Genomic DNA, 15,247 nt, shown 5'->3' with positions numbered 1-15,247 from the left:
CATACCCAATCTGTCAGTGAAAACAACTTACCTGCGAGAGCTCCTCCGCAAAGAAAACAATTTCAACTGGACAGACAACCATGAGCGCGAGTGGCAAACGCTCAAAAATGCCCTCACTGCCACACCCGTGCTGACATTCTTCGACCCAACCAAGAGGATCAAGGTGTCTACAGTTGCTTCGAAAGATGGAATCGGTGCAGTACTTCTACAAGCCGAAGGTGAGCACTGGAAACCTGTAGCATATGCGTCTAGGTCAATGATAGAGACTGAGTGCAGATATACACAAATTGAGAAAGAATGTCTCGGATTAGTGTTTAGCCTTGAAAAGTTTCATAGCTACGTATACGGCCTACCCACCTTCACAGTTGAGACTGACCATCGTCCACTCATTGCAATAATGAAAAAGAAACCGCGGATACAGCGCATGATGATGAAGATCCAGAGGTATGACATTGAACTCATTTACACACCAGGCAAACACCTCATTCTAGCCGATGCACTGTCTAGAGCTACTGTCAAGGGTTGTGTGAGCACGACTGAAGAAAATGTCCAGGTGCACGTCAACATGGTGTCTGCAGCGCTTCCTGCGTCCGACGCCAAGACCCGGCAGATCATCGAGGAGACGGCGAAAGATCCAGAGCTGCAGTGTGTGATGGAGAACATGCAGAATGGATGGGCTGCAGGATCCTGTCCACAGTTCTTCAACGTCATAGGTGAGCTGAGTGTTGTGAATGGACTTGTGCTAAAACAAAACAGAATAGTCATTCCACGCACACTTAGAGAAGAAATACTGCAGAGAATTCATGAAGGACACTTAGGTGTTGAAAAATGTAAAAGAAGGGCAAGAGACACAGTCTACTGGCCTGGACTTAACAAAGACATTAACAACATGGCAGGCAAATGCGAAACGTGCCTAAAATACAGAAACAAACAAACAAAAGACCCAATGACTGTAACTGATGTGACAACAACACCTTGGCACAAAGTAGGAATGGACTTCCACCTGAAAGGAAAGGACTACTTAGTAGTAATTGACTATTTCTCAAATTACCCTGAGATGGCATTACTCTCAAGTACAACATCCAACTGTGTCATTACACATGCCAAGTCCATCTTCGCCAGACATGGCATTCCCCATACAGTAATGAGTGACAACGGCCCGTGCTTTAATAGCAAAGAGTGGCAAGACTTCTCAAAAGCCTATGATTTCCAGCATGTCACATCTAGCCCACTGTATGGTCTAATGGCAAAGCGGAGAAAGGCGTTCACATCCTGAAGCAGCTGTTGAAAAAGGCTTCCGATCCTTACCTGGCTCTACTGAGCTACAGAGCATCGCCTCTGGAATGCGGGCTCTCACCTGCTGAGCTGCTGATGAATAGAAAGCTCAGAACAACACTTCCAAGTTGTGAAAAGCAAAAGAAACGCCCAAAGCTGGAACGAAAGCTGAAACATCAGAAAATGAAACAAAAGACTTTCTATGACAGAACAGCAAAGCCGCTTCCACCACTGTCTAGGGATGACGCAGTCAGAATTGAAAGTCCTGAAGGATGGACGACGAAAGCCACTGTTCTTCAAGAGGTCGCCCCACAGTCCTACACTATGAAAACACCAGAAGGACAGATCATCAGGCGAAACCGGCGCAGTCTCCTGAAAGCACCAGCAACACCAGAGACTGTTCCAGACCAAGAGCTCAGTCAAACCCAGGCTGAGTCCGAGTCAATCTCCACCCATAATGCACACTGCAACACAGACACACACATTGATAATCTGACCAATACTTCTCTTCCAGCTGAAATGCAAATAAGAAGATCTGCAAGAAATATCAAGAAACCTGAGAGACTTGACCTGTAAAAACAAAAACGAAATGAGTTCATGATACTTACCTTACAGGGAGAGAAAAAAAAGAACAGTTGATGAGTTAATGTGTTATGGCATTTATGTTTAAGTTTAATTGCAGTAAGTAATTTGCCATTGTGTTTTACGTAACTGAATATCAAGAATGAGTTATGATGTTTGTTGCTACTACTTATAATGAGATAAGTTGACCATGCAGTTAAATGGAAAAGGTGTCTAAGGTAAATACTGACACTTGTGATGTGTTTAGTTTTTCATGCTTCAGAGAAAGGGGGATGTGAAAGTGAAAGCCCATTGGGAAACTCCAACTCCCATTGTCATTGTGACACAACACTCCACAGCACACAAGTGAACACTGCACCTTGCACACTGCACACAACGAAATTGCATTTCTGCCTCACACGTGCAAGGGGGTAGCCCTCAGTGGCGCCCCATGGGGAGCGGTGCGGTGGGACGGTACCATGCTCAGGGTACCTCAGTCATGGAGGAGGATGGGGGAGAGCACTGGTTGATTACCCCCCCACCAACCTGGCGGGTCGGGAGTCGAACCGGCAACCTCTGGGATGCAAGTCTGACGCCCTAACCGCTCACCCATGACTGGATGTGTTGATATGAGTAATTCCACCTCTTACCACAGGGTGTCAGTACCGGTTCTATTACTATGAGTGATAGATCAGATTTAGTACTGAGATCACACAGTGAAGTCGCATGTAAATATGCTCCGTTGTCTACAATAAATGACAAGTGCTAAACCCAGATTCTTTATTACAATGAAGAACAAAACACTTACAGGCTATGTTTAGACAAGAAACCGGCCATTTAAAAATAAAAGGGTTTTCTGATATTCAATTTTGAAATTTCCAATGCATCATAATTCATATTCTGAAGGTAGTGTACCCTCATATAAACCTTTGCTAGTCGGTTTCTCTATTGGTGTCAGATTCACACGAATGCAGTTACCTTGCTACTAAACAGGCACAGCAAGTATGATTGAAATCTGTGTTGGTCGGGTCCCAAAGTGTTTGATTTTACGTGAAATGACCCATATGCAGTATTAGCAAGACATTGCACAAAAAGGCTTACCTGTCTGACGAACCCGTGTCATGCTGCATCTCGTACTTTCCACCCTCTCTTCCATTTTTCAACATCTCTGACTGAGACGATACACTGTATTTTAATGTCATGTTACTATGTCCCAGCAGCAACCAGTTGCGATCGATACGTTCACACTGACGGACTTTATTTGTGTGGTGACATTTCTATCGAATGACAACACAAGTTGTCTATAACAAGGTTACGCTACAATAAATGATAAGCGCTTGGTCGCCTGGTCGTTGAGTTGATGTTTCAACTTTTCACCCTTCAACTTCTGGCCAGGTAGTTCCACAAACACTTCACGTTCCGGTTCGACAGCAAAATAATGTATTTCAGGGTGTCAATTTCTTAAGAGTTAACCAGAAAGCCTTACTTTAGATACCAAACCATGTTCAAACATCAGACATGAGTGGCATACAAAAACATGACGGGAAACAGGAAGCTACCTAATGTCACATTTATTCCTCCCGTGTACAACAACAACGGGTAGCTCTTTGGTTCCGCTGCCATTTAATAAGTTCTCTGCTGGACGGGGACAAGCAGGAGTGTCCAGTTATCATGTGATTTGCATCTAGTGAAGGGCATGGCGATTCTTTCGCGCCAGTTCGTTCTCTTCGTTCAGTTCTGCTGAGGAATTCGTTCGTTCACAGTTCGTTCAGTCGTTCATTTTGATTACGTCACGCCACAATGCAGGAGAGCAAGGGGTGAATGACGAGCGAACTAGTTCAGTGAACGAGAGGAGGAGGGGGGCATTCATACTTTGCCTGTGTGCTTCTCATGTCCAAACATATCAACTTAACTCATTTTGCCTAGTTATATTATTTATTTAACAGCAGCACACATTTAAAAAAGCCCAATTACAAGCTGTTTTTAACCAAAAAAGTATGCCTTCGTCTCTGCCACGTTAAGTTGTTTATTCGTGGTCATGGAGACTGTTGCTATGCGCCCAGGCTGGTCTCTCGTTCGCGGGCTCAATACAGTTCGTTCTCGCTGTGCTGTGTAGATCTAAGGTGCTCCTCGTGTCTAAACATATCACCTGAAACCTATTTTGCAGATTAATTTTATGTATTGAACAGTATCACCCATTAAAAAAAAGAATAAAATATCATTTACAAGTGGCATTTCCAACTAGAAGTATGCCTTTGTCTCTGCCACGTTAAGTTGTGTATTCGTGGTCATGGAAACCATTGGCTGCAGTCAGAGCTGTAGAGAAAGAGTTGTCCTGAAGCCGTTGACGGCCGCGGACGAGCATGGCTGCTCTACATCCGGGGTTTCGCCGTCACTTCATTTTGCTCAAAGGGTCCTGTGCAGCAACGGGGACGCCATTGAGTGTCGTTGGCGTGTCGACCACTTCCCAGGTAAGTTGATATAATAGGGAGATTAATCAAAGTTGTCTGTCTTTGTCAGCGTAAGCTATCACAAGTACAGTCTCTGAGGATGTAATTTTGCCAGTTTGGGTAATATAAAATCACAATGGTAATGTGAAAAACCGTTAATCGTGTGGTAATAGCTAGCGTTTTCAACACGGCGCTTCTGGTTCAACTTTGGATTTGACGTGTTCGCAAAACATCGATGCTACCTTTCAATCTATATTTTAAACGATGACATGTCACATATTTTATAAGATACCGTCCTGTTGTCTTCTGTCAATATCCATACAGTCGTTGTGTTTGATTTCAGAGCTATTTGCTTATCGGTCATTTAATAAATAGCTAACGTTTCTAAGCTAGCTGGAAGCTAATGTCAACAAGTTAGTTGATGCACGGAGATCTTTATGCTATCTAACTAGATCCAATAATGGACTACGAGGCATTCAAATGCTGATGTTCATGGCTTCAGGTATTACTTAAGTAGAATTTGGGATTTTTGTGCCATTGAGTGTCTACTGTGTCGTGTGTCACTGTCGAGTCGACACAGGCTATCACAAGTACAGTCTCCGAGGATGTCATTTGTTGTTTTTGGGTAGCATACAATGGTGATGTTACCTGCTCATTTCTTGTTAAGCTGACATTAAGCTTACATTACTCGTGTATCTTTACGATAGCTAGATTCACAATGAACTGCGAGGCATTGAAATGGTGATGTTCATGTTGTCATTTTTCTGTTCGGATCTAGGTTCTAGCAGATTGTTGGTGGAGACCGCTACAGCAGGCTGGTGCAGACTGGTGGTGTTGGTGGGGACCGCTACAGCCATCGGAAGGGATTTGGCAGGTGGAGCCTTCTTTGCTTGACTTTTACTGCCAAGGTAGCTTTTTCCCTTCCCATGGTTCTTCCCTTTCATTATTGATGCATTTACCTGCAATCCTGAGCCTCAACCTGGTGTATTTGGTGATCACTCTCCTCTTGACATCATGGCAGGATGGAAGGTTTGATTTCACAGTCATGGCCTCTTCCACTAGTTCACTGACTGAGCACTCCATTAGGGCTTCTGATGTCCTGGCCCGGAACAGCTGCTCAACGTGCTGCAGTAAAGAGAATACATCCGTAGATGCCTGGTGAAGTGCGCCCTCTCTGTACTCCTTCATCTGCAGCAGTGTGGCGTTGTCCGGTACAGCGTCGTCACTGTTCCGTAGCCCCTTAATGCGCGCCGTACCTCCAGTGGCACGCTGTAATAGTTATTGAAATCTAACTACCATAGCACTACAATACTATGACACAACACAGGCCCTTTAGTAATGCACCACGACTTGGTCATTACCATACTGGTAACAACAAATGTATAAAGCTGCGTCTTAAGGGGTTAAGGCAGGTTAAGACAGGCCGAACACAAAGAGCCGCCTAGTACACCCTTGATGACGTATCCGGCCAGATGGTATAGCACACAGGACTCCGCTTTTGTGAGTGCATTTGGTGGATGGGTGGCTGGTGGTGGTGGTGTGTCTACCAAGTGCTAGAATCATAGCTGTCATCTGTTGTAATTATTCACTTGGTCATAATGATACCACAGATTCATTGAAAATCACTTCTTTCAATCAGCAGTGACTGGCTGTGAAATATTTAACCGTCCAGATCCAGTTCAACATTTGACTAATATCACTGTTTTTGTCTTTTGTATTCCCATTGAGTTGTGTTACAGGTGGAAATGATTCTGCTCCTACTGCATGAGACTGCTGCTGTTGATGGGGAAGTGCTTTTGCCAGAAATGGCTTAGTTGCAGGTGGTGGCTTTCTTGAGTTGCACTGATAAGGTAACCTAACTAACCTTTTGAGGACCCTTACAGTAAGTAATATTATATCTGTGTCTAACATTTTGTATTTCCGGTGATTGAGGTCTTTAGCTGCAAAATGTATAGGACTTTGGTCACATAGTAGGGCCGGATATATGTGCACAGCAACATAGTTGTCTTTTTTTTTGTTTCTATACGCCATCCCAATGGAATTCAAATGAAACTACGGTAACAAGAGAATAAAAGTGCCTTTCAAAACATTCAAGGATCAGAGAGAAGTAATAATAAAACGAAGACACATTAACACATTTTTAACAAAAATAAAACGGTAGTTAAAAAGTCCTAAGGAATAGGCTAACTGAAACAAATGAGTTTTTAGTCTGCATTTGAACTTGGGTAATAAGTCAGGGGGCAGTGCATTCCAGAGCTGAGGAGCAGAGCAACTGAAAAGCTCTATTCCCCATGGTACTGAGATGGGCAGAGGGACAGAGAGGAGGATGGTCGAGGACAAACCGAGGTAGCGAGAGGGAATGGCAAGGCAAGATAGTTGCAAGATTGTGAATGGCCTGGAAGGTGTGCAGGACAGGAGTATTTTAAGAAGCACAGGGTATTGAGCACTCAGAGACATAGCCAAGGTAAGAATGGAAGACGCCGAACAACCATTCAACAAGTTAATTGAGTCAAGACTGGGTCAAGAAATACCAGAGGACAGTTTTCAAAGGTATGGACTAGTGAAAGTGACTGTTGACAGACAGGGTGTCAAGACAATGGTATTTGTGTCGTATTCGTGGGTAAGCGGTTAGGGTGTCAGACTCGTAGCCCAAAGGATGCTGGTTCGACTCCAACCCGCCAGGTTGGTGTGGGGAGTATTTAACCAGTGCTCTCCCCCATCCTCCTCCCTGACTGAGGTACCCTGATCATGGTACCGTCCCGCCACACTGCGCCATTGGGGACTGCCCCCTTGCATGGATGAGGCAGAAATGCAATTTTCTAGTGTGCAGTGTTCACTTGAATTTTGTGGAGTACTGTGTCACAGTGAATTTAAATGTATTACTTTAATAAATGTTAATGACAAGTAGAAATGGGCAGCATAGTTGCAATGCCTAGTCTTGCCACCCTTGTAAGATCAGATAACTAACTTTTAGTGTCTGTTTTCACCCTTGTAAGATCAGATAACTAACTTTTAGTGTCTGTTTTCACAGAAATTTGTCTAGCGTGACACTTCTCCACAATCCACATGTAAACAGGCATTTAAAAACAATATGGCCATTGGTCTTGTCCTCTAGGTCCTCTAGGCCCAAGCTGTTAGGGCAGCACAGTACAATAAATTAAGTTGCCAAAAAAAAACTTAAAATATTCCTCTGTGGTATTAAAAAAAATATGCTTTCCATGTAGATGTGTGCATTCTACTGTTCTCCACTTCTGTGAAGCAATACTATAGGATGAGGGTGAAAATGGTGTTTATATATATATTTTTTTCAGCAGCAAGACATTCTAAAATTTCTTCCAGAAGGGAGGAACGCTAATTATTGGTTTAGCAAAGGGTCCAGAGCAATATTGTCCGCCATTCTTGCTGTGTGATCCATTTAACTTTCCAATAAATGTCCCTCCAGGGTGTGGCCTACCATTTTGGCACTGTACCTTTAAACAAAGTCTTGGGTAGGCTGTGGCATTCCAACAAATATAAATTGGTTCTAATTGGCCCAAAATGTGCTTAGGAAATATCCCTATGCCATTATATCTCCTGCATGAAACGTTGATGTAAGACAGAGTCCATCTTTTCATGTTGTTATCGACAAAATTCTGTCAATTCCACCTGAGAGTGTAGATGTAGATATCAAGACTCATCAGACTAGGCAACATTTTTCCGATCTTTTAGTGTCGTTTATGGTGAGCCAGTCGAAATTGTTGCCTCATTTTCCTGTTCTTGGCTGACAGGAGTGGCACCAAATGTGTTTTTCTGCTGCTGTAACCCATTTGCCTCAAGATGTGCTGTGTAATCAGGGATTCTCTTATGCATACCTTTGTTGTACTGAGTGGTTATTTGACTTAATGTTGTCTTTGTATCAGCTCCAACCAGTCTGGCTATTCTCCTCTGCCATCAACAAGACATTTTTGCCCACAGAATCGCTGCTCACTGTATTCCCCCCCTTACCATTGTTTGTTAACCCCAGAGATGGTTATGTGTGAATATCCCAGCAGATCAGTCTTTTCTGAAATATTCAAATCAATCCCTTTCAGCACCAACAGCCATGCCATGTATATAAATAAATCTCTCTCTTTTTTCTTCTCCTGTCTGCTCCTCTCTGGTCATAGGTTGATGCTTTCAATGCATTGGAAGTTCCAGCATGTTCCAGTGAATTCCAATTCTTCATGCATTATTGATTTCACACACACACACACACACACACACACACACACACACACACACACACACACACACACACACACACACACACACACACACACGTCTTGTCATGTACACAGACATGCCGTTTTATTCATAGTTATTTTGTTTGGGCTGTTTATGTTTCTATTTGGAGTATTTTTTTTATTTCAAATAAAAGATTGAACCATTCAAGCACAGGTTGTACAGCTGTGGGTTATTTACTTCATGTTCATTGCATCATGTTCATGTTCATTTGCATCCTGCATTGAGTGGTTTGACAGGTCTGATGATGACCAGCATCATAAAGGCTGAAATTAACAAATGCTATATTACTGTAGGCCTACAACTGGGACATGCTGGGTTTATGTATTTATCTTTTTATGTATTGGAAGTATTTTATCCATTAAAATGTCCTTCTGCTGAATCCAAAACAAATAGACATTATCAAGGGCTACGGACAATTAGCATCTCAATGGTAAGTAATGGAGCTTCCTAGCTAAGATGACGTTTCCCTCCCAAAGTGTAACTGCAATGATATTACCGTATTACGGTACTGACACTTCAATGTTTTTATATGACAATGAAGGCCATAAAATGGCCTACAAAAAACAAAACGAACTCGTTCTTTTGGGGGCGGCATAATCTGATATAATTACCGTTAAAGGACGCTCTCGCTCAATGAAATGTATTGACAGCTCCCGGTGTATAGGACCCTTCTGCGGTGGGCGTAGACTACGCAAACCACGTGACCACTCGTCGGCAAAGATCAAAGGATGCTCCAACTCTTTTCTCTACAGCTCTGGCTGCAGTTCACTGGCTCCTCGTTCAGGAACGAGAGCTCAGCTCGTTCAGAGCTGTGAACTGTGGACTATGTGAACTGCTGAGCTCTTCTAAATTATGAACTAAATACCCGGTATGTGTAAAAACTCTGGTAATATTAAGATATCACATTAAGAGATAAAGTGGTGCCCCTTTGCGCAGATTAAAATGCTCATTGGACGACCACTTCTGCTACTGTCTGACTGACTAGTAGTGACAGACCGGTGATTCACCAACGAACGAAGTGAACGAGAGGCGGGGAACTAGTTCGCTTCGTTCACTTCAAAGACTCGTTCAAAACGAACGGTTCGTTCGTGAACGACACATTACTAGTTGCATCCCGCACAGTGCCGATTCTGTACAGTCTAGTGCCCAGCCTGGTTGTCCGAGGTGTCACTCGACTTGCTTGCAAATTCAACGCTCAACCATGACGAGCAAAAGCCAAACTGAGAAGTTCCAACTTCACGTTCCAACCCTAGATAAGCTCCGTGAAGGTAAGCTGTTGATATTGAATGGCCATGTTGCAGGCCTATTAGGCTGCTGGTGTTTTTTTGTTTACTAGCTCTTTCGGAATGCAGTAGCCATACGGGTGATGGTATTATTCTGTTATAGTCTTGCAATTTAATACATTGGTCAAGCCATCAGATTGAGGCCTGACCGTCAGAAAGCCCTGCCAGATCTGTTCTGAACATGGACTAAAGTCCAAATGCCGTTCTGTTAACATGGTCGGCTATGCAATTCAGTGTGACGTCCATGGCTATGTTGTTCAAAATGCATAGAGATGCAATTGCCTTTGACTGCATACATGATGAGTTTATTTATCTTGTACGTTTTGTTCCTCAGTTTTGGAAGAGGGTTTAAAACGAAACTTTGCTGATGCAGAAGTGACTGTCACTGAATGCCCAGATCTTACACAGGAACCATTTAAGTTTCCTGTGAAAGGTAAGGGTAGAAATAACAGTAGGTTGATCATCAATTAAACAATCACTTAGGTAGCAAACATATTTTTAATGAACCATTACTTCCATGATTACAAAGATTAATGTAGATGAAAAAAACCCCAGCCTTGTAGCCATGCAGTCATGATGATACAATTCCACCACACACACACACACACACACACACACACACACACACACACACACACACACACACACACACACACACACACACACACACACACACACGTCATAGAGTGCACCTAATTCCTCTCACCCTGATCAGGTTTATGTGGTAAACCGCGTGTAACAGATGTTGGTGGTGTTCCTTACCTCATTCCAACAGTACATCTGGACAAGGTCAGTCATTGATATCACATTACAAGGGAAACATTTCAATTGATGTGTGTATCACTTGGTTGATTGTTTGTATGTCTTTTTTAAATACATATATTTTATGTATAGCTTTATAACATGAACACCGTGTCCAAAGAGCTGGAACTACCTGGTGCTTTCATCATCGGAGCTGGCGCCATCTCCTCAAAAACAGCTGGAATGAATGCTGAGGTTAGTTACACTGCAATTGCTGTTCTACTGTGCTATTCTACAATTCATGTACATTTGTGATTTTATGAAGATGTAGGTTCACATCACTAGTTATGACAATTAATGATGCGTGGAGAAATGTTTAGAGGGTGTATGGGACGCTCACTATCAGTCTGTTGTAATGTAGAGATAACGGGATGATGTTATACACACAGCTATCAATCTTATTTGATCCTTCCCGTGCAGAAACATTTGTACACAGTAAAAAATGCAGTGTTAATTCAACACTTACAGAATAACCTGGAACCTTATACACTCTAGACTAATGGTTTTCAAAGTGGTGGCTGGGGGCCACAAAGGGCTGTTAGGGGGTGGGGGTGGGGGGGGGGTCACGGCAGGTTGGCAGGAAAAGCATAACAACACAATAAATATTTAAATTAAATAGGTAATGTACACCAAAATGAATAAATATGCTAAACAATATTCCCATTAGTTAAGAACGGCATTATAGTAATCTATTGCATCTCTGAACATTACGACTATTATGGTTATGGTTATGGTGATTATTAATTATTGATTACTGCCATGTTTTAACCTCTCCACAGCTAATGCCCCTGGTGCTGACTGAATCCGAGGGGAAACCGGCTGTGAATGGCAGCTACTTTGCCTCCATCAATCCTGTGGATGGAAAGTGTCTGCAGGAACGCTACAGCGACAGGTTCCATGACTGCGATTTTGGACTGCTGGCTAACCTGTATGCCTGTGAGGGAAAACCTGGGAAGGTGAGAAAGGCATCCTGAAGGTCTTTCAACAAGTAAATGTAGGCCTATGTATGCACTGTCCACCTCACGTTGGACAGGTGCAGGATAAAGTAAGTCGATCAAACAAGAGTCATATGCTTTTAAACATTTTTCATTTTCATTTCTTCAGGTCCTTGAGGTGAGAGCCAGCCGCAGAACAGGACAGGACAGTCTTGTGTCGTGCATGAGGAAAGCAATGGAGCTGCACTATCCTGATCAAAGCTTGGCACTGGGGGGGACTTTTGTCATCCAAAAAGGCAAAGCGAAGATCCATATAATGGTAATATCAAGCATAAAGAAATGAGATTTGACTGAATTCATAATAATTATTATTTTTAAGTACATTTACAGTATGTCAGACAATAACAGTAATGGACATTTTATTACAACACACAATAACATGATATAAAGCAAAGTGAAAAGTCCTTTGTGTAATGTAAACTACTGAACATGTAAGGCTGTTACATGTTGAATGTCACAATGACTTAACACATTTCGCACAAAAAAACAACACACACACACACACACACACACACACACACACACACACACACACACACACACACACACACACACACACACACACCTACCTATTAACAGAGGATGTGCTGCCTTGTGGAAAAGCCCATTGATTATTAACAAGCTATTTATGTGAACCATGACCTTCAACCTCCACCTCCATTTTTTCCCCCAATGTGTAGCCACGAGAGTTCTCGGCCTGTCCTTTGCTAACGGAGGACGACGTTAACGGTTGGTTGAAGCACTTTGAGGTCAGCGCTCCTTTCATCTGCCAGACAGTGATGGTGTCCAGGGATCCAGTGAGTAAAGACACTCACAACTCATTGACTGCAGTTACATGCATAGAGTGATCCGGTTTAAAATTTGTACAAATTTAAGACAAAACTGCATGTTGTATTCTAATGGTGTAACATACAGTGCTGTGAGGAAACTGCAACAGAGACCAAAAGAATCGTCACATTCCCTTATAACAAGCCATGGCTGTCAGAAGTTAAAAGCATTGCCTTAATGAGAAAAATACACATTCCATGAGGGGTGATATAGAGAAACTGAGAGGAATAAGGAGAGAGTTCAAAAAAGCTGCAAAAAGCAAAAGTTGGTTTTGAAAATAAAGTGGAGGAACAATTTTGCACAAACAATCCTAATCAAGCATGGGAAGGAATCAGTGGACACTTATATGGACCTCCCCTTTTTTAAGCAATTTTCACAGCTTTTATGGAAGGTTTGATTCCCCTGGCAGCAAAGACAAATGCAATGCTATTTCTACCAATATTCCTCAAACCACCACAATCCACCTATCAGTGGAGGAAGTCAGACATTGCCTCTCAAAAATAAAATCCAAATAAAGCGCCTGGACCTGATGGCCAACATGATCTCCAAAAATTCCGTGCTCCTGGACACGGATGTTAAGGGCACTGAAGGCATGCGCAAATGAGCTTGCACCAGTTTTTACTTAACTTAATTTAACTTATTTCAACTGTTACTGTCCACCTGTACTGTGTCGAAAATGTGGAAGACATCAACCATCAAACCACGTCCCAAGAAACCTGGGTCAAAATTTTGGCAAAAAGCATGGAGAGGGTTGTAATCAGACACCTTACTGTATTCCTGAACTTACATCTGGATCCAATGCAGTTTGCCTACAAGTGTCACATAGAGACTGAAAATGCCACCCTCATTATGACCAACTTTGTCATCATCTCACCAAACACAAACACAATGTGCAATACACAATGTACAATATTCAATGTATGCAAAGCCATACAAGGAACTAATGCTTAACTACATTAATGTCCCATCACCCCTTTTACTGTCCAAACAAAATGTTGAAACTGTCAACTGTTGGAAGTATTTGGACACAGACATTGACTCAAAACTAAGCTTCACATACAATGTTGACGCCAGAAGGCTAATCAAAGGTTATTTTTAAAGGCTTTGGAGTTAGCTGTAACATTTTGGAGAGTGCATATGTTAGCCTAATATAGAGTGTCATAACTTATAACATCTCTATGGCCATCTCACCCTATCCATCAAGAACAGGCTGTCCAGAGTTCAAAAATCATACGGTGACCCCAAAAACCACTGGACAATCTTTATTGGACTACAGTTGATAGAAAAACTATCAACATTTTAGATGATGACACTCACCCCCTTCACCCTGAATTTGAACTAGTCCCCTCATATTCTATTTTTTTCACAGAAAGATCATTTCTTAAATGGCCGTAAGAATGTTTTGAGTGACCAGTACAGTTCTCATTGTCCCTCTATTTCCCCTTTTGTCACTTGTAAGGGTTTGGACCTTCGTGTGGAGCACACTCACGGCTTTAGCCACCATGGAGAGGGAGGGCATTATTACATTGACACCACCCCTGACACCGTGGAGTACCTGGGCTACTTCCTGCCTGCAGAGTACATCTACCGCATTGACAGGCCCCAGGAAACTCACAAGATCGGCAGAGACTGAAGAGAGAGGGAGAGACAGAGAGAAAAAAAAAGGAATTTGATTTTTTTTTTTTGCGTCTTGATTGATCATGTGTGCCCTCAAGACATATGGTAGTTTGCATTGGAAATATTACAATCAAGTTTAAGTCGGCGTTGAAATTTGGTATGAAAGGAACACAATTGATGCAAGCAGAATAAACAGCACTTTTTACAAAACATGGTTTTCATAATTCCAGATTTGTGCATTCATAAAAAATGAAATAAAAAAAATAAAATAACCAATATTTGACTCTTAAGATTTATTCATTTATTTTATTTGAAATCTGCACTGAAAGTGAAAGGCCACCTGGGAAACTCCCTTGTCATTTTTACAAAGCACTCCACAGTACACAGTGCTCACTGCGCACAATGAAGTTGATATATCCTACGTATGCCTCACCGGTCAAGGTGGCAGCCTCAAACGGCAGCCCAAAGGAGCCATGAAAGATACTTGTGAAAGTGAAGAAAACATAGTTTTGTTGTGTTAATAGTGTTATTGTATCGTTGTTGTGTTGTTCATGTTCGGCCTTTAGATGGCGCCCCATTCACATAGCTCCTATAGCTGTCTATCAAGCATCTGTTGGTGGCCTTGTAGTCAGAATTTTGACAGCAGTCCATGACTGACATGTTGGTTTAATGAACTGAGTATCACTGGCTATGTAATTCTACAGATTTGTTGCTCGTCTTTGTGAATGACTCTACACTTAAAAGTAGCTTATTTTTTGTTTGCATAGCCTAATCAAACGGTAACGTTTGGCCAGGCATAGCTTTGTCCCTATATGAAAAAAGCCAGAGGTGTTGTGTCTGCTGCATCAAAGTGTTTTCTGCATTTAACGCACCAGTTCTGCAATAGTAGCCCAGTAGCTTGAGAAACTGCAATATTAAGGTATTGAGGTAGGCTACTGCATGGGCCCACCATGATTGTTTTCTAGTATTTACAAATTGAAAACGATTGTCCACTTAATTCCATTAAAATGTAGGCCTAATGCATTGTAACTTTGAGAAATGTGGCGCACGAGACCATGGCTTTGGAAAGTCACACGTCACAATAGCTAGTGAGTCTTGACATACAATAAACGACTGTAAAAGAATGTACAGTAACACATATTGACATTTTTGGATTGAATGCTTCATTTCTCAG

At 42.2% G+C, this 15,247-nt stretch overlaps 2 protein-coding genes across 3 annotated transcripts in view; one reads left to right on the top strand and one right to left on the bottom strand.

Moving 5' to 3' along the window:
- Window positions 1-3,456, bottom strand: part of LOC134453228 (transcriptional regulator ATRX-like) — a 32,583-nt gene extending 29,127 nt beyond the window's left edge. Inside the window, exon 1 of one of the 2 annotated variants that reach the window (XM_063204062.1) lies at window positions 2,938-3,456. In XM_063204062.1, the coding sequence (XP_063060132.1) occupies window positions 2,938-3,038 (101 nt within the window). In that variant the 5' untranslated portion in view covers window positions 3,039-3,456. The remainder of the gene's footprint in view (window positions 1-2,937) is intronic. The other variant, XM_063204063.1, reaches the window with a different exon arrangement.
- c7h11orf54 (chromosome 7 C11orf54 homolog) lies at window positions 3,456-14,349 on the top strand. The gene is made up of 9 exons (XM_063204064.1): window positions 3,456-3,521; window positions 9,664-9,817; window positions 10,167-10,265; window positions 10,548-10,621; window positions 10,727-10,828; window positions 11,413-11,589; window positions 11,738-11,887; window positions 12,309-12,425; window positions 13,916-14,349. The coding sequence occupies exons 2-9, from the start codon at window positions 9,751-9,753 to the stop codon at window positions 14,087-14,089; spliced, it is 960 nt and encodes a 319-aa protein (XP_063060134.1). The 5' UTR covers window positions 3,456-3,521; window positions 9,664-9,750; the 3' UTR covers window positions 14,090-14,349.
- The last annotated feature ends 898 nt before the right edge of the window (window positions 14,350-15,247 follow it).

Source organism: Engraulis encrasicolus, chromosome 7 (assembly GCF_034702125.1).
Source record: "Engraulis encrasicolus isolate BLACKSEA-1 chromosome 7, IST_EnEncr_1.0, whole genome shotgun sequence".
NCBI lineage: Eukaryota > Metazoa > Chordata > Actinopteri > Clupeiformes > Engraulidae > Engraulis > Engraulis encrasicolus.
The sequence above is the reverse complement of the archived record's forward strand: the minus strand, read 5'-3'. Positions and strand labels throughout refer to the sequence as shown.